At 43.5% G+C, this 19,433-nt stretch overlaps 2 protein-coding genes across 2 annotated transcripts; one reads left to right on the top strand and one right to left on the bottom strand.

The window, feature by feature from the left end:
* Positions 1-7,559: 7,559 nt before the first annotated feature.
* mrpl10 (mitochondrial ribosomal protein L10) lies at positions 7,560-11,652 on the bottom strand. The gene is made up of 5 exons (XM_053341478.1): positions 11,602-11,652; positions 11,171-11,343; positions 10,130-10,294; positions 8,779-8,923; positions 7,560-7,944 (listed from the first exon to the last, which is right to left on the bottom strand). The coding sequence occupies exons 1-5, from the start codon at positions 11,639-11,641 to the stop codon at positions 7,706-7,708; spliced, it is 762 nt and encodes a 253-aa protein (XP_053197453.1). The 5' UTR covers positions 11,642-11,652; the 3' UTR covers positions 7,560-7,705.
* Positions 11,653-12,460: 808 nt separating this feature from the next.
* On the top strand, positions 12,461-18,397 carry pnpo (pyridoxamine 5'-phosphate oxidase). Its single transcript, XM_053341472.1, has 7 exons — positions 12,461-12,649; positions 13,878-14,002; positions 14,140-14,239; positions 15,589-15,642; positions 16,330-16,458; positions 17,092-17,162; positions 17,939-18,397. The coding sequence occupies exons 1-7, from the start codon at positions 12,461-12,463 to the stop codon at positions 18,111-18,113; spliced, it is 843 nt and encodes a 280-aa protein (XP_053197447.1). The 3' UTR covers positions 18,114-18,397.
* The last annotated feature ends 1,036 nt before the right edge of the window (positions 18,398-19,433 follow it).

The raw sequence follows: 19,433 nt of genomic DNA, 5'->3' as shown, positions 1-19,433 counted from the left end.
TGTTTTTCCAACTTTTACTCTATAGGCAGTACAAAAGTGACTGTTATTTACCAAAATAAAAGCACAAATATGTTTAATAAATGAAAATACGAGGTGATGAAAGGTTTATAATCTGTCACTAATTGGATACACAGCAGTAAAAGTGTGTGGATTGGAAGTGAAAGCACAAACAGCTAAACAGTAAATAGCTATATTGATGTATTAAAGTGGAAATGGTTCATTATTATTAGCAGTCAGGTTGATTCAAGTCCTTAGTGACAGTGAACTGGTGTCAACTGAAGTGCTTTTGGGCTCCTGTGAACTATTCAGGGCCTCAGAGGCTCTATAATCTAAAGCCCATTAAGATGTCACTGCTGCAGCACACGAGTGAAGGGGAAGGTGGAAGTTTTAAATAGATTGAAGCAAAGGTTATTTTTTTTATTTTAACATGATGAACAGGTGGCAGCAGTGTGGACACGACAGGGATTATTACTGCACTTTAGATATAATATGTAAAAAATCATGTTGGATTATCTGATGGGGGTTTTTTTGCACCAGAATGTAACGAAAACTTTCATATTTCAATTATCGTTTTTAGAGGTAATGATATAGAGACTACACACACACACACAGAGAGAGAGAGAGAGAGAGAGAGAGAGAGAGAGAGAGAGAAACGTCTTACCTGAAATTCACCTCCGACTCTCATCATGTTTTGTGATCACTTGATAAATCCAACAAAAGTCTCGTTTGGCGCTGAAGAATCTGCCTTAAATCAACATTTCCACGAACAAATCCTTTTTCCATGGAGGCTTGCTCACACTAAAAAACACAATGAACAGCAAAAAAAAGTCCCAAAAGAGTCCCAACTACATGTTACATCCACAGACGATCATTTATTCTGACTATATAATCTGTGCCCTCTCTCTCTGCCGGCGGGTGACACGAGCACAAATCCAAGGAGAGCTGCGCGTCAGGCAGCGCGCGCCGTGCGCAATGTGTCCTGGACATTATCCGCATTAGCTGGAATTACACAGAGTGTCTAGCAGGGATGTAGTGGAGGGTAAATCTGACCCAACCCTCCAATCACTCTGCACATTTACTCATTTTGAAGCTTTAAAAAAAAAAAAAAAGAAGAAAACCAGAGTGTGGGGGTGGAAGAGGCTGCGTTATGTTAGTAGGTGACGGGATTGACAGGGTGTTTAAATGTGAACATGTGAGGTCATATATGTTAATATTTTATAATAAAAGATGTGATTTTCGATGTATTTACTCATTTTAATTCAACATTACAGCACTAAACATGGCAGATGCAGCAGCCTTAATTCAATATATCAGCATTAAATGATCTTCAGAGTTGTGCCAATTGCTTTAACCTGATAATACTAATATTAATTATATCCATTAAATTACCCCTAAATAGAGTTTGTATTGGATTCTGATTTAAACCATGTGTATGAAACTGTTGTGACAATCAAAGAGTGCGGTGATGAAGAGAGTAGTGTCTGTCTCTCCTAGAAAAAGCAGGCCATAATAGACTAACTGACCCAGATTAACATACTGTAATCTGCAGATTAACGTGTCAGGATATGTGACCACTTGTGTTTATTTTGGCTGGAGTGGTTTTCATGATGCTACTTATGTCCTTAAAAACAACACTGCTGCCTCCGCCACACCAGCTGGTCCTGTTCTCTATGTCTCAATGACAGATTATGACTTTAACTCAGGTTATCAATTCAATGCTTTTTTAATCTGTGACTTAAAATGCTACAAAATCACATGATGCCCTTTAATAAGTTAATAACAAAAACCTGCAGGATTTTTTTTTATAGGAAGGAAGGAAGAAAGAAGCAAAGGAGGGAAGGAAGGAAGGAAGGGAGGAAGAAAGAAGCAAAGGAGGGAAGGATGGAAGAAAGAAGCAAAGGAGGGAAGGAAGGAAGGGAGGAAGAAAGAAGCAAAGGAGGGGAGGGAGGAAGGAAGGTAGGAAGGAAGGAAGGAAGGAAGGAAGGAAGGAAGGTAGGAAGGGAGGAAGAAAGAAGCAAAGGAGGGGAGGGAGGAAGGAAGGAAGGAAGGAAGGAATGGAGGAAGGGAGGAAGAAAGAAGCAAAGGAAGGAAGGTAGGAGGGAGGGAAGGAGGAAAGGAGGGAGGGAAGGAAGGAATGGTGGAAGAAAGAAGCAAAGGAGGGGAGGGAGGCAGGAAGGAAGGAAGGAATGGAGGAAGGAAGGAAGGAAGGAAGGAAGATGGAAAGGAAGGAAGGAAAGAAGGAAGGAAGGAAGGTAGGAGGAAGGAAGGAAGGAAGGAAGGAAGGATGGATATGTGACCACTTGTGTTTATCTTGGCTGGAGTGGTTTTCATGATGCTACTTATGTCCTTAAAAACAACACTGCTGCCTCCGCCACACCAGCTGGTCCTGTTCTCTATGTCTCAATGACAGATTATGACTTTAACTCAGGTTATCAATTCAATGCTTTTTTAATCTGTGACTTAAAATGCTACAAAATCACATGATGCCCTTTAATAAGTTAATAACAAAAACCTGCAGGATTTTTTTTATAGGAGGGGAGGAAGGAAGGAAGGAAGGAAGAAAGAAGCAAAGGAGGGAAGGAAGAAATGGAGGAAGGGAGGAAGAAAGAAGCAAAGGAGGGGAGGGAGGAAGGAAGGAAGGAAGGAAAGAAGGAAGGAAGGGAGGAATGGAGGAGGGAGGAAGAAAGAAGCAAAGGAGGGAAGGAAGGAAGGGAGGAAGAAAGAAGCAAAGGAGGGGAGGGAGGAAGGAAGGAAGGAAGGAATGGAGGAAGGAAGGAAGGGAGGAATGGAGGAAGGGAGGAAGAAAGAAGCAAAGGAGGGGAGGGAGGAAAGAAGGAAGGAAGGAATGGAGGAAGGAAGGAAGGAAGGAAGGAATGGAGGAAGGAAGGAAGGAAGGAAGGAAGCAAGCAAGCAAGGGAGGAAGGAAGGAATGGAGGAAGAAAGAAGCAAAGGAAGGAAGGTAGGAGGGAGGGAGGGAGGAAAAAGGAAGGAAGGAAGGAAGGAAGGAAGGAAGGAAATGTGACCACTAGTGTTTATCTTGGCTGGAGTGGTTTTCATGATGCTACTTATGTCCTTAAAAACAACACTGCTGCCTCCGCCACACCAGCTGGTCCTGTTCTCTATGTCTCAATGACAGATTATGACTTTAACTCAGGTTATCAATTCAATGCTTTTTTAATCTGTGACTTAAAATACTAAAAAATCACATGATGCCCTTTAATAAGTTAATAACAAAAACCTGCAGGATTAAAGAGGGAAGGAAGGAAGGAAGGAAGGAAGGAAGGAAAAAGGAATGAGGAAGGGAAGGAGAAAGGAAAAGAGGAAGGAAGGAAGGAAGGAAGAAGGAAAGGAGGGAAGGAAGGAAGGAAGGAAGGAAGCAAGGGAGGAAGGAAGGAAGGATGGAAGGAAGGAAGGAAGTAAGGAAGACAGGAAGAAAGACGGAAAGAAGGAAGGGAGGAAGGAAGGACGGAAGAAGAAGGAAAAGAGGAATGAAGGAAAGGAGGAAAGGAAAGAAGGAATGAAAGAATGAAAGGAGGAAGGAAGGAAGGGAGGAAGGGGGAAGGAGGAAAGGAGGGAGGGAAGGAAGGAATGGAGGAAGGGAGGAAGAAAGAAGCAAAGGAGGGGAGGGAGGAAGGAAGGAAGGAAGGAAAGAAGGAAGGAAGGAAGGGAGGAATGGAGGAAGGAAGGTAGGAAGGGAGGAAGAAAGAAGCAAAGGAGGGAAGGAAGGAAGGAAGGAAGGAAGGAAGGATGGAAGCAAGGAAGAAAGAAGCAAAGGAGGAAGAAAGAAGCAAAGGAGGGGAAGGATGGAAGGAAGGAGGAAAGGAGGAGGGAAGGAAGGAATGGAGGAAGGGAGGAAGAAAGAAGCAAAGGAGGGGAGGGAGGAATGAAGGAAGGAAAGAAGGAAGGAAGGAAGGAGGAATGGAGGAAGGGGAGGAAGAAAGAAGCAAAGGAGGGAAGGAAGGAAGGAAGGAGGAGAAAGAAGCAAAGGAGGGAGGATGGAGGAGAGGAAAGGGAGGGAGGGAAGGAAGGATGAGGAAGGGAGAAGAAAGAAGCAAAGGAGGGGGAGGGAGGAAGGAAAGAAGGAAGGAAGGAAGTTAGGAATGGAGGAAGGGAGGAAGAAGAGAAGCAAAGAGGGAAGGAAGGAAGGGAGGAAGAAAGAAGCAAAGGAGGGGAGGGAGGAAGGAGGAAGGAGGAATGGAGGAGAAGGAAGGGAGGAATGGAGGAAGGGAGGAAGAAAGAAGCAAAGGAGGGGAGGGAGGAAGAAGGTAGGAGGGAGGGAGGGAGGGAGGGAGGAAAAAGAAAGGAGGGAAAGGAAGGAAGGAAGGTAGGAGGGGAGGGAGAGAGAGGAAAAGGAAGGAAGGAAGGAAGATGGAAGCAAAGGAGGAATGGAGGAAGGGAGGAAGAAAGAAGCAAAGGAGGGGAGGGAGGAAGGAAGGAAGGAAGGAAAGAAGGAAGGAAGGAAGGAGGAATGGAGGAGGGAGGAAGGAAGGTAGGAAGGGAGGAAGAAAGAAGCAAGGAGGGAAGGAAGGAAGGATGGAAGCAAGGAAGGAAGAAGGAAAGGAGGGAAGGAAGGAAGGGAGGATGGAGGAAGGGAGGAAGAAAGAAGCAAAGGAGGGGAGGAAGGAAGGAAGGAATGGAGGAAGGAAGGAAGATGGAAGCAAAGGAGGAAGGGAAGGAAGGATGGAGGAAGGAAGTAAGGAAGACAGGAAGAAAGACGGAAAGAAGGAAGGGAGAAGGAAGGATGAAGAAGAAGAAAAGAGGAATGAAGGAAGGGAGGAAAGGAAAGAAGGAATGAAAGAATGAAAGGAGGAAGGAAGGAAGGAGGAAGGGGGATGGAGGAAGGAAGGAAGAAGGAAGGAAGGAAGGAAGGAAGGAAGGAAGGAAGGAAGGAAGGTAGGAAGGGAGGAAGAAAGAAACAAAGGAGGGGAGGGAGGAAGGAAGGTAGGAGGGAGGGAGGGAGGGAGGGAGGGAGGGAGGGAGGAAAAAGAAAGGAAGGAAGGAAGGAGGGAGGAAGGAAGGATATGTGACCACTTGTGTTTATTTTGGCTGGAGTGGTTTTCATGATGCTACTTATGTCCTTAAAAACAACACTGCTGCCTCCGCCACACCAGCTGGTCCTGTTCTCTATGTCTCAATGACAGATTATGACTTTAACTCAGGTTATCAATTCAATGCTTTTTTAATCTGTGACTTAAAATGCTACAAAATCACATGATGCCCTTTAATAGTTAATAACAAAAACCTGCAGGATTAAAGAGGGAAGAAGGAAGGAAGGAAGGAAGGAAGTAAGAAAGAAGCAAAGGAGGGAAGGAAGGAAGGAAGGAAGGAAGGGAGGAAGAAAGAAGCAAAGGAGGGAAGGAAGGAAGGAAGGAGGAAAGGAGGGAGGGAAGGAAGGAATGGAGGAAGGGAGGAAGAAAGAAGCAAAGGAGGGGAGGGAGGAAGGAAGGAAGGAAGGAAAGAAGGAAGGAAGGAAGGGAGGAATGGAGGAAGGAAGGTAGGAAGGGAGGAAGAAAGAAGCAAAGGAGGGAAGGAAGGAAGGAAGGATGGAAGCAAGGAAGGAAGAAGGAAAGGAGGGAAGGAAGGAAGGAAGGTAGGAGGGAGGGAGAGAGGAAAAAGGAAGGAAGGAAGGAAGGAAGGAAGATGGAAGCAAAGGAGGGAAGGAAGGAAGGGAGGAAGAAAGAAGCAAAGGAGGGGAGGGAGGAAGGAATGGAGGAAGGGAGGAAGAAAGAAGCAAAGGAGGGGAGGGAGGAAGGAAGGAAGGAAGGAAGGAAGGAAGGATATGTGACCACTTGTGTTTATTTTGGCTGGAGTGGTTTTCATGATGCTACTTATGTCCTTAAAAACAACACTGCTGCCTCCGCCACACCAGCTGGTCCTGTTCTCTATGTCTCAATGACAGATTATGACTTTAACTCAGGTTATCAATTAAATGCTTTTTTAATCTGTGACTTCAAAATCACATGATGCCCTTTAATAAGTTAATGACAAAAACCTGCAGGATTAAGGAGGGAAGCTGCTGTTCACACTGCAGACTGGAAACTCTCAGGTGACTTTTATCAATCTATTTTTATTTATACATAAAACTTATCTCAAGGCACGTTGCACTCAGAGCAGGTTAGATCATACTATCTAATTTAATTTAATTTAATTTAAAGGCACCAAATATTCCCACATGAGCAGCATTTGGTGACAGCAGCAAGGAAAAACTCCCCTTTAACCCTCCTGTTGTCCTCGAGTCAAGGAGGGAAGGAAGGAAGGAAGGAAGGAAGGAAGGAAGGAAGGAAGGAAGGAAGGAAGGAAGGAAGAAGAAAGAAAGAAAGAAAGAAAGAAAGAAAGGAAGGAAGGATGGATGGATGGAAGGAAGGAAGGAGAGAAGGAGGGAAGGAAGGAAGGGAGGAAGAAAGAATCAAAAGAGGGAAGGAAGGAAGGAAGGAAGGAAGAAAGAAAGGAAGGAAAAAGGAATGCCGGAGGGAAGGACAAAGGAAAAGAGGAAGGATAGAGGAGAGAAAGGAAGGATAGAGGAGAGAGAGGAAGGAGAGGAGAGGAGAGAAAGGAAGGTTAGAGGAGAGAGAAGCACAATGAAAATCAACAATGAAGCTAGAAGGTCCGGGACTGGAATCTGTCATCTGGACGTCTACAGGCCCAGATTACCTGATTCCTTCCTCTCTCTCCTCTCCTCTTCCTCTCCCTCCTCTCCTTCCTTTCTCTCTCTCTCCTATCCTTCCTCTCTCTCTCCTATCCTTCCTCTCTCTCCTCTCCTTCCTCTCTCTCCTATCCTTCCTCTCTCTCCTATCCTTCCTCTCTCTCTCCTATCCTTCCTCTCTCTCTCCTCTCCTTCCCCTCTCTCCTCTCTCTCCTCTATCCTTCCTTTCTCTCCTCTCTACTCCAACCGGTCGAGGCAGATGTTCTCCCACTCTGAGTCTGGTTCTGAGGTTACTTCCTGTTAAAAGGGAGTTTTTTCTCTCCACTGTTGCTCATGTGGGAATGTTGGGTCTCTTTAAAGTTAAAACCTGAAGAGTTCAGTTTAGAACCTGCTCTATGTGGAAAGTGCCTTGAGATGACTGTGTTGTGATTTGGTGCTATACAAATAAAGATTGGTTGATAAAGGTTGAAAACTATAATCTTGCTATAAGGAATATTAGACTCATTAAATAGTCACAGAATTCATTGTGTGTTGATATCATTTATTTATGTATGACAAACCTTAAATAACAGGAAGCACTCAGACCACACTGATGTTTCTGCAGCTTCACTGAAACCAGTCCGGTCTGCAGCTTCACTGAAACCAGTCCAGTCTGCAGCTTCACTGAAACCAGTCCAGTCTGCAGCTTCACTGAAACCAGTCCAGTCTGCAGCTTCACTGAAACCAGTCCGGTCTGCAGCTTCACTGAAACCAGTCCAGTCTGCAGCTTCACTGAAACCAGTCCGGTCTGCAGCTTCACTGAAACCAGTCCGGTCTGCAGCTTCACTGAAACCAGTCCGGTCTGCAGCTCCACTGAAACCAGTCCAGTCTGCAGCTTCACTGAAACCAGTCCAGTCTGCAGCTTCACTGAAACCAGTCCAGTCAAAGCTCCACTCAGATGTTTCAGACTGAGCAGACGACCATCTACCTCCAATCCTTCGATATGAATGTTCTTGCTCCGCAGTTCCCCATCATCACAGTCTCTCCCCAGTTAACAGTCCCAGTAAGTCCTTTCCCGAGGCTCTACGTTGCCTCCTCTGCTTTCGGAGCATCCCCAGCGGCTCCGTCGGGGCTCTGCTGTTTGACGTACTGCTGCAGCAGAGCCGTGAGGTGAGCCGGGTGCTGCTGCAGCATGGAGGCCGTGTGTGAGGTCAGCATGGTCAGACCGCTCACCAGCTCGCCCTGGATCACCGACACCGACGGCAGCTTGGAGTAACGCAGCACACCCTGAGGGCTCAGCAGCGTGTTGTCTATGCAGGCGCCTGACGAGAGAAATTATAAGAATAATAATCTGTTATTTTCAGCAGAAGTTCTTGAATATCAGATGAGACAGGCTGCTATGCATTAAAATCAAGGTGTCAGTGTTTTACTTTTTTTTTTTTTCAAGCATGTTTTTATTGGTTTTGTTCTTACAGGCAAGGAGCAGAGCAAACTTTTTCTCTCTATACTCCCTCCCTCCCCCTCTTCCCCTCTCTAAATAAGTAAACCATTAAAACTATAAAAATGAGATGGAAATAAAGCAAAAAGGATGGAATAATAATAATAATAATAATAAATAAATAAATAAATAAAAGTAGACACATACTGATAACAGTTACATTATGAATTTCAAGGGTGTTTCTCAGGACATTATAACACACATTCTACTCCCTCAGAGCCTCCTCCTGCTGAAGCAGATTACCAACATTAACATCATGTCTTCAAAAACTTATAAAAGGTCTCCAGATGTCATCAAAAACACGATGTTTCCGTTTAATAATGTACCTTATCTTTTCCAATGTCATGTTTGATGCCAGTTTTACTTTATTTTTATTGCTTGTGTACTTTACTTATTAAGGCTGCTCAATTAATCAAAATTAGTTCGTGATTACGATTTAGGCAAGGCAGTTTTATTTATATAGCGCATTTCATACATAATAGCAACTCAATGTGCTTTACATGAAACAGACAAACATGTGATTTGAGAAACATTAAAACATACAATTACCCCCCCCACCCACAATAAAAATAAAGGTTTTATTTTGAAAAGCCTATTAGCAAACATTTAATTATGATTCTACATGTTTAAAGTTTGATGTTAAAGATATAAAACATACCCATCAGTGTCATCTGTGGGCTGGATCTCAGAGTCTTCAGCATCTCCTTTGCTTTCGGCTCCTTACAGACGATGAGGACCGTCGGACCGAAGAACAGAGGACTCATGTTGGAGTAGACACAGTCCTGCAGGAACGACCGAACCACCTGGAAACCAGCAGAGTAGAAGATCAGATTAAACTTTGATGATCCACACAGGGAAAAAAAAACTAGATTTAACCTTCCTGTCATCCTCCCGGGTCAAATTGACCCCATCTCTTTTGACTGCAGCAACACCCTCAGCTCCTCCTGGACGATCCCAAGGCGTTCCCAGCAGACCAGGAGAGAGACATATAATCCCTCAAGTGTGTTCTGGGTCTGCCTGAGGGTCTCCTACCAGTTGGACGTGCCCCGAACACATCTATACCCCTTGTCCACCGAGCTGGAGCTGGTGCTGGTTCGGAGCCAGAGCCTGACTAAGCACCGGTTCTTTGCTTTTCCACCGCCAAAGCCGGCTAGCGGGGCTAACGTTCATTAGCTGACTAGCGTGGCATTTACAGAGGGTTAAAGATTTGTTGATTAAAAGTACTATTTTTTTTTCTTCTTCTTCTTCTTCTTCTTCTTCTTCTTCGTTCCCGGCAGGCTAGATGCCTTGCGGCATGTTGCTGCCTCTCACTAGTGAATCATGGAAGTGCTTCAAAGCCGTGCGCTGGCTACGTTATACAGTGACGTAATCGTGTGGCTCCTTGCCGGTGGAAAAGCAACAGGTTGGTAAGAGGTGCTTGGATTAGCACCAACTGAGCACTGGCTCTAGCACTAGCTCCGAACCAGCACTGGCTCCAGCTTGGTGGAAAAGGGGTAACAGAGGGAGACGTCCAGGTAACCCAAATCTCTTCACAAACTCCAACTGGTCCAGAACGCAGCCGCTCGTATCATAACCAGAACTCCCTGTATTGAACACATCTGTCCTGCCCTGCAGCAGCTTCACTGGCTCCCTATCAAATAGATCCTTCCCAACCTGGCACCATCATATCTCTCTGACCTTATTCACATCTACACACCTTCTCCAACTCTCCAATCCTCCTCTGTCAACCAGCTCTTTGCCCCATCTGCCAACTTAACTACCACCATGGGGTCAAGAGCTTTCAGTCGATCTCCCCCCCCCCCCCCCCATGCAATCTTCATTCTTGTTTATTTATTGTACTAATGCACTTTATAGTCACATTCATATTTATTCTTCATCTTTGCACTAAACGTTACCTGATTTATATTGTTTGATGTACCGTTGTTGTGTTATATGTCCTTAATAACGAAATGCATGAAGAATTGGATCATTAAAGACACTGGTCTACTGGTAACTGGACTGGGTTTTACCTGGTTGGGGAAGAACTTGACGTGGATGTTGTGTTTGTGGAGTCGGTTCTTCAGGAGGATCATGTCCTCGGCGTTACTGGCGTTGTTCTGAACCACAGCGAGCATCCTGAAGTCCTGGAACACCTTCTTCAAATCCTTCTTCAAGAGTAGCACCAGATCACTCTCCTGGTAGAAAGAGAAGAGGTTGATGTAGATATTAGTAAAGCAGTGGCATCAAGTCACAACGTCTACCTTAGTGGGGGCCCTGCCTGGTGTTACCTTAGTGGGGCCCTGCTGCAGTCCCTGCCTGGTGTTACCTTAGTGGGGGCCCTGCTGCAGTCCCTGGCTGGTGTTACCTTAGTAGGGGCCCTGCTGGTGTTACCTTAGTGGGGGCCCTGCTGGTGTTACCTTAGTGGGGGCCCTGTCTGGTGTTACCTTAGTGGGGGCCCTGCTGGTGTTACCTAGTGGGGGCCCTGCTGGTGTTACCTTAGTGGGGGCCCTGCTGGTGTTACCTTAGTGGGGGCCCTGCTGGAGTCCCTGCTGATGTTCCCTTAGTGGGGCCCTGTGTGGTGTTACCTTAGTGGGGCCCTGCTGGTGTTACCTAGTGGGGGCCCTGCTGGTGTTACCTTAGTAGGGGCCCTGCTGGTGTTACCTTAGTGGGGGCCCTGCTGGTGTTACCTTAGTGGGGGCCCTGCTGCAGTCCCTGTCTGGTGTTACCTTAGTGGGGCCCTGCTGGTGTTACCTTAGTGGGGGCCCTGCTGGTGTTACCTTAGTGGGGCCCTGCTGGTGTTACCTTAGTGGGGGCCCTGCTGGTGTTACCTTAGTGGGGGCCCTGCTGGTGTTACCTAGTGGGGGCCCTGCTGCAGTCCCTGTCTGGTGTTACCTTAGTGCGGGCCCTGCTGATGTTACCTTAGTAACCCTGTGGCCCTGCTGCAGTCCCTGCCTGGTGTTACCTTAGTGGGGGCCTTAGCTAGTGTTACCTAGTGGGGGCCCTGCCTGCCTGGTGTTACCTTAGTAGGGACCCTGCTGGTGTTACCTAGTGGGGGCCCTGCTTGATGTTACCTTAGTGGGGGTCCTGCTGGCCTCTGATGGGAAGGCCCCTGGAGGAATGACCCGTGTAGGAGGGATGTGCTGAGTGACAGCTATCAGCTTCTGCTTCAGGAAGTTTACGGGCTTCCTGTGGCGAGTCACAGCTTTGGATCCATGTCTGACACTCTGGGTGAGAGGAAGCCATCCTGAAACACACACACACACACACACACACACACACACACACACACACACACATACACACACACACACACACACACACAAAAACATGTAAAAAAAAAAACACACAGCTGATAAGTGAAGCTGCAGCAGGTTATGAATGAAAACATGCTCTAAATGAAGCACCGGAAGCTCCAAAAGGCTCCAGAAAGACATGAAATGAAGCGATAATTCACTACAGATAGATATATAGTGTTAAATATAAAGAGTTAACTCAATATTACCCTGTTTCGGTAGTAAATTTCTACACAAGGTCGCCGCCATGCTAGAGAGGAAGATGTATAAAGAGGAAGTTACGACAGAAGAAGTGATGCGTTCAGGGTCACTTCGGGAAAAAGAACGTCACATACAGCTAGCTATATACGTCCTCACTTTACTTTGGAAACATGGATCGTTTGATTTCACTAAATATAGTATAGTAATTCTTTTATTTGATTAATTTTCTTTTCATTTTATACTAATTTTATATTCATTGATCCAATTTTTTTTTACAGCAAAACAAACACAATTCCCGACAACCCCACACAAAATACACAGCCTTTTTAACCTTTATAAGATTTTTATGTAATCAAACATCACATACAGTAGTGGGGGAAAATAAAGTATAGTTTAGATAGATAGATAGATAGATAGATAGATAGTTGTATTTATAAGTAAGCACCATCTGTAGTTGTTTTGCAGCAATTTTACCACCAATTTATTCACAAGTATGCAGCTATTTTTTAATGGGGGATATGTTGGTGTCATAAATCCCTTAAATATTTCGTTTTACTAGTTTTTTGTTGTTTTTTACAATTAGTGGTGTTTCCCTCTCGGTACTCAGCTGTACGACGTTACCTGAACGCAGCGTCATGCAGCGCTGTGTAGTTTTAATCATCGACGTCATCACTCTGCAGGGTTTTATTGCTAAAATCAAATCTGTTATATACACAAACTCTATTTAATACACATCTAAACCTCAAGTGTGATATTGCAACTTTAAAATCTTTAAAATCTGCATTAAAAACCTTAAAATTATATGTTTGCGTAATTTTTTTTACGTAAGAGCGGATGCGTGGTTACGTCACTGTCAATTTGACCAGCATGAGGCGCATACTCAGTAACAATTTATTGAGCCATATCTGTTTATTTGGCAGAAATCTTCCGTCCCATGCCTCTGTAACATTTGGCCTCCGAAGCGATTTTGCACAAAAGTTGATCAGAAAAGCAACAACAGACTCAACCAGCATGGATCTGAGTGACATGAGGAAGAAATACAAAGGAGATGAAGAGGTAAGCACAGTTAAAGAAGACTTACCTGGTGACTTATGCAATCTCAACACCTTAAAATCAGCTGTTTAGCAAGGTCACAGTGTTGCAGATCAGCTGTTAAATGCACAAAATGCTGCAGTGTGTAAATCAGCTGCTTTAATGTAACTAACCTTCACCCTGCATTAACCCTGCAGTACAGCAAGGAGCTGCAACTAATGAATGAATATGTTTACTACTAGTTCATTTATGATTTATTAACATTAGTGGAAACATTTAACATCTTATTTTGAAGGATATTAACAGCTTTTATTGCACTAAAGTTTGTCCTATTCAACCAGAGAAGCTAAATGTCTCAAATGCTGCCTGAACAAAAGCAGCATGTACAAGAATTATGGCTTTAAAATAGTCTAAAATTGACAAAACCATGTTTGAATTGATGAAATTATTCATCATCTGAAACAATATAACAAATCTGACTCATGGTCGGTTTTATTATCTGACTGTTTTGGAGGGTTTTATTCATATTTGGGGGCACAGACACATTTTAGTCCACACTAAAGCTTCAACTAATGAATGAATATTTGAACTATCAGTTAACCTTTGTATTAACTTGTGATTTGTTAACATTAGTGGAAACATTTTACATCTTATTTTGAAAATATCAACATGCTTTTATGCACTAAAGCATGTCTTATTCAACCAGAGAAGCCAAATGTCTCAAATGTTGCAGCTTGTACAAGAATTATGGCTTTAAAATAGTCTAAACTTGCCTAAATTATGGTTTAAATACAAATTATCATAATCTGAAACAGTGTAGCACAACTAAATTACTTACATGACAACCCAGAGGTGCATTTAAAAACCAATACAAGTAAATAAATAAATAGATAGAGTATAAATAAAGAATAAAGACAAAAAAAAAAGTTTAGTTGTGGTTAAAAAAATGCAAAAATATCCAGTTAACCAACATTTATTTAACTTTGAGAAGCTGGAATCAGAGAATTGGGACATTATTAATATTCATTTGGTTTAATTTCTGTTGAACTATTAGCAGCTGTAGTACAGTATGGGATATTTGAGTTTTCATGCTCTCTCGACTGTAGTGCATATTTAGAAATGTTAAACTCTAACCTGACATGAGATGAGGTAGTGGGTCAATAAAGGTTTGCATGAAGTTAATATATCAGCAGCAGTGTTGTCTGTTCCTTTGTGCTTTTATATATACAGTGGATCATTGTTTTGTCCTCAGTGCTTCGAGGAGAATCAGCTGGTGTCTCTGGATCCCGTCAAACAGTTTGGAAACTGGTTCGATGACGCCACAAAGTGCTCGGCAGTAGGAGAGCCCAACGCCATGTGCATCTCCACCGCCACCAAGTAAGGTTACCACACCAGCTGAGAGGATGAGGAGTGGGATCATTACTTCTTACACTTTTACACACATCGAGTCTCAACTTTCTGTGTGTGTGTGTGTGTGTGTGTGTGTGCGTGTGCGTGTGCGTGTGTGTGTGCAGAGATGGACGTCCATCCGCCCGCATGGTCCTCCTCAAAGGTTACAGCAACGAAGGATTTAGATTCTTTACAAACTACGAGAGCCGGAAAGGGAACGAGCTGGTTAGTAACACGACTATCTGGACTCTTTATAGATCTATAAGTGACCATGTGTGGCCTCAATACTCACTAAAAAGGTCATCTTCATATCTTATCCAACGTCTGTACTGCTAAGGCTGCGTTCACACTGCAGGCAAATCTGATTCAAATCTGATGTTTAGTCCTGACTGTCCACACTGTTTTTAGCAAGTGTCCAAATGGGATTAGGCTCTGTTGCACAGAGTCTGTTCACACTGGGCCACATTAATGACAAATCTGACAGGTTGCTGTGGCAACGTTGTCAGAGCGGAGGCGTCATATAGCATGTATTGTGTGTCTTATCTTAATGTGGATAGGTTGTGTTTAAATTAGGGCTGTCAAACGATTAATTTTCTTAATCGCAATTAATTGCAGAATTTCCATAGTTAATCACGATTAATCACGTTTTGAATTGCATGTTTAAAATCCTGTTATTTTACATTTGAAGGCAGTTTTAAGCCCATAATGTAAAGCATTTCTTACCAGAGTGTCTTAACTGGGAATCAATCACGGCTCTGCTGCGACTCCCACACTCCAAAATGGTCCTTTGGTGGAGCTGAGGCTGGCTTGGCTGCACCTGGGTGTTTAGCGTGGAGGTGCTAACTCAAACTCGACGTACTCCGGTGGTAGTTAAACTCCGTTTGACACAGGTTGCATTTTACTTTTGACTTGTCAACTGAAGCGTCTGGAAGTGTTTTAAAGTTAAACAAGCCGTTCAAAAGTCCAGTAGCTCTCTTACTTTCCATCAGCGCGGTAGGTTTACTGCAGGAGGCCACTTCAAAGCATAGCGCTACAGCTAGAGGAGCCGTCTACGGGGGAGTAGAAGGGACAAAAAGGCTTGCAACATTAAAATGCGATTTAAAAAAAAATTTACACGTTATGGATTACATTAATCTAATCGCGATTAACGCGTTAACCCTGACAGCCCTAGTTTAAATGCTTTGAAATGCACAGCTACAGGGTTCCTTTGGTCATAAATACGTATTGTTTTTCCTGTGTAAGGGTCATTTGATCATGTAGTGACATTTTTAGTAGATTTACCAGAATGTGGATGAGTAAAAGAATGATATTTGTATATAGCAATAATATTATTAAAGTTTAGTATATATTACAACATGCTTTACATGGGCAGATGTAAAAAGACAGAATACAATAAGAAAATAAAAGAAAACGTCATTATCAGAGGAACATTAGTCACAAGTTGACCTTTTAATAAAACAGACTGAAAGATATTAAACTGGTTATTTATGTATAAAGAGGCTCCTGATGACTGATGAAGGTCATTGACTGAAATATCATTTTTATTTAACTTCTTTAATATCTTTTGTCCACAGGAGAGTAATCCTTATGCATGCTTGGTCTTCTACTGGGAGCCTCTGAACAGACAGGTACCAGCTCAGCATCACTCAACGTCTCATTTCATATCCTATCAGTGGATTTACTTTAACCCTCCTGTTGTGTTCGAGTCAAGGAAGGAAGGGAGGAAGGGAGTAAAGGAAAGAAGGCAGGGAGGAAGGAAGGAAGGAGAGAGAAAGGAAGGAACGACAGAAGGAAGAAAGGGGGATGGAGGACGGAAGGAAGGAAGGGAGGGAGGAAAGGAAATAAGGAAGGGAGGAAGGAAGGATGGAGGAAAGAAGTAAGTAAGGAAGGTAGGAGGGAGGGAGGAAGGAAGGAAAGAAGGACAGAGGAAAGAAGGAAGGAAGGAAGGATGGGGGGAAAGTAGTAAGGAAGGAAAGAAGGTAGGAGGGAGGGAGGAAAGAAGGACAGAGGAAAGAAGGAAGGAAGGAAGGATGGAGGAAAGTAGTAAGGAAGGAAAGAAGGTAGGAGGGAGGGAGGAAAGAAGGAGAGAAGAAGAAAGAGAGGAAGGTAGGGGGAGGAAGGACAGAAGGAAGGAAGAAAGGGAGATGGATGAAGGAAAGAAGGGAGGATAGAGAGAAGAAGGAAAGAAAGGGAGAAGGTGAGAGGAAGCACAGAAGGAAGGAAGGAAGGAAGGAAGGAACAGTCAAAACAGACCGGTCAATTTGACCCGGGAGGACGACAGGAAGGTTAATTAATTTGAACTTTTGGTTGTGTAGATTCGTATCGAGGGTAAAGTGGAGCGGATCCCCTACCAGACCTCCTGTGATTACTTCCACTCTCGACCTAAGAGCAGCCAGATCGGGGCTGTGGTGAGCAGACAGAGCACTCCCGTCCCCAACAGAGACGTAAGGACCAAAATATATAATAATTAAGATATAGGTCATACTGTGATTATGAGAAGTATTCACCCTCTTTTACTGCTTCTGGGTCTTCCTTCCTTCCTTCCTTCCTTCCTTCCTTCCTTCCTTCCTTCCTCTTTTCCTCCTTTCTCTCCTTCCTTCCTTCCTCTTTCCCTCCTTACTATTTTCCTTCCTTCCTCCCTCCCTCCTTTCTCCTTACTCCCTTCCTTCCTTTCTTCCCTCCTGACTCCTTTCCTCCCTTCCGTCCTTTCTTCCTTCCTTCTTTCCTCCCTTTCATATTTTATTTTCATATTTTATTTTCATATTTTAACCCTTTAAATTTAAACTAAACCACATGTACATTAAAAAGGCGTCATTGACCCTTTTTATAAATCGAATCATGATCAATATAATTTGGCTTTTTTTAAAAGAATTTACAAAAAAACCCCTCTTTAATGTCAAAGTGAAAACAGATTTCTATGAAGCAATGTGAATTAATTAAAAATATATAATGTAAAATAAGTCATTACATAAATATTTACCTCCTTTAGGTCAGTATTTAGGGGGTGAATACTTTTTAACAGCACTGTATATAAAAGTTGAAAGCTGAATTTAATCTTGTTCTCTCTTTTTTTTAAGTATTTAAGGCAGAAAAATGCAGAACTAGAGGAGAAGTACAAGGATACAGAAGTGCCTATGCCTGATTATTGGTAAGCATTCCCTTCTTTTGTTCTTCACACTAAAATAGACTAGAAATGAATTTAGCTTTGGTGCCTTTTTCCAAGAGTACCTTGCTGCAGTAAAGATGGCCGACAAGAGCGCCGCCATATATCCAATCCTTGCCGGAAGTCCCAAGCGGTAGTTAGTCAATCGCCGCTCATATATTGCCAATCCTTGCCGGAAGTTTCAGGCGGAAGTTAATCGCGTGGAGGTGCTAACTCAAACTCAACGTACTCCGGTGGTAGTTAAACTCCGTTTGACACAGGTTGCATTTTACTTTTGACTTGTCAACTGAAGCGTCTGGAAGTGTTTTAAAGTTAAACAAGCCGTTCAAAAGTCCAGTAGCTCTCTTACTTTCCATCAGCGCGGTAGGTTTACTGCAGGAGGCCACTTCAAAGCATAGCGCTACAGCTAGAGGAGCCGTCTACGGGGGAGGAGAAGGGACAAAAAGGCTTGCAACATTAAAATGCAATTTAAAAAAATTAACGCATTATGGATTGCATTAATCTAATTGCGATTAACGCGTTAACGCTGACAGCCCTACTTATACAATATTTGAATAACGTGCTAATCGATAGGGACCATGGATGTATTATGGATGCCGAAAAAGCATTACATTACACGAAGAAGAAACTTCCGCTTGGGACTTCAGGCATGGATTAGATATATGGCGGCACCCTGGTCGGCCATCTTAACTGCAGTTGGGTCCCTCTCCCTTTTTAAGACTCTAGATGTGATATGAAGTGGTGACATGCTTCTTTAACAGGGGCGGCTACATCGTCAAGCCTTACCTGATCGAGTTCTGGCAGGGTCAGACCAACCGACTCCACGACCGCATCGTCTTCACCAAGGCGAAGGATGGAGAGAACGGAGAGAACGAGCTGGGCGAGTTTCAGCACGCTGCAGAGGGAGGCTGGGTGTACCAGAGACTGTCTCCATGAGAAGGATTTCATCATGCAGGCGTCATCAGACATTTCATCAAGAATACGAAACCTCATCACCGATAACATAATCATCTTTACCTCATGTGAAGTAACTGCTCATGTAGATACTTTAATATTCAATAGGTGCTGTTATGTGTTTAAGACTCATCAACAAGCCAAACGACATCATGTCTCTTTGACCTTAACCCTCCTACCTTCCTACCTTCCTTCCTTCCTTCCTTCCTCCATCCCTCTTCCTCCCTCCCTCCTTCCTTCCTTCTGTCATTCTTGCATTCCTTTCCTCCCTTCCTTCTTTTCTCTGTCCTTCTTTCCTTCCTTCCTTCCTCTTTTCCTTTCTCCTTCCCTCTCTCATTCCTTTTTCCTCCCTCCCTCCATTCCTTCCTCCCTCTTTCCTTCCTTCTTCCTCCCTTCCACTTTTCCTCCATTCCTTCCTCCCTCTTTCCTTCATTCTTCCTTCCTTCCTTCCTCTTTTCCTCCCTCCCTCCTTACTCCTTTCCTTCCTTCCTTCCTTCCTCTTTTCCTCCTTTCCTTCCTTCTCTCCTTACTTCCTTCCTATTTTCCTCCTTTCTCTCCTTCCTTCCTTATTTCCTTTCCACCATTCCTTCCTTCCTTCCTCTTTTCCTCCTTTCCTTCCTTCCTTCCTTCCTCCCTCCCTCCTTCCTTCCTTTCTTTCCTCCTCACTCCTTTCCTCCCTTCCGTCCTTTCTTCCTTCCTTCCTTCTTTCCTCCCTTCCTCATTCCTTCCTCCTATCCTTCCTTGACCTGAAGACAACAGGAGAGTTAACTATAACTGTGGATAAGAGAGGTGTGACATAACCTTTCAAACTGTGCTGTACAACTTTACATGTTGTCATGTGTTATATACAAAAAAAAAAGAAGGTAAAAGGTCCGCTGACTGTACAGGAAGTGCACTGACCGACCCGGGAGAGCAAACTCCAGCCGCCCCTGTTAAATAATCATTGACAGCAGAAGTTGGTTAACCCTTTTTTTTTTTGGAAGTGGAAGCTTTTGTCTTACCGTCTTGAAAAGCACATGTTTCACTTTTAATTCATTTTTTAATGTTGACTTTGGTTCACAGATCCTTAATTTGCCAATAATTTCATAATGAAATGTGTTATTTGGTACTTTATTATGTGGAAAATGGAGAAAGGTGTTGAGCAGAATTTATTAATTGAAGAATTTCCTTGCAACAATTCCCAAATTCAAACTCCCAAGCAAATATTAATCTATTTTATTATTAGAAACTTCATACTTTATTCTTCATACATGTTGAACTATATACTATATACTGCCGTACACTGACAAAAACACTCTTTAT

Source organism: Scomber japonicus, chromosome 20 (assembly GCF_027409825.1).
Source record: "Scomber japonicus isolate fScoJap1 chromosome 20, fScoJap1.pri, whole genome shotgun sequence".
In the NCBI taxonomy this organism is placed as follows: domain Eukaryota; kingdom Metazoa; phylum Chordata; class Actinopteri; order Scombriformes; family Scombridae; genus Scomber; species Scomber japonicus.
The sequence above is the reverse complement of the archived record's forward strand: the minus strand, read 5'-3'. Positions and strand labels throughout refer to the sequence as shown.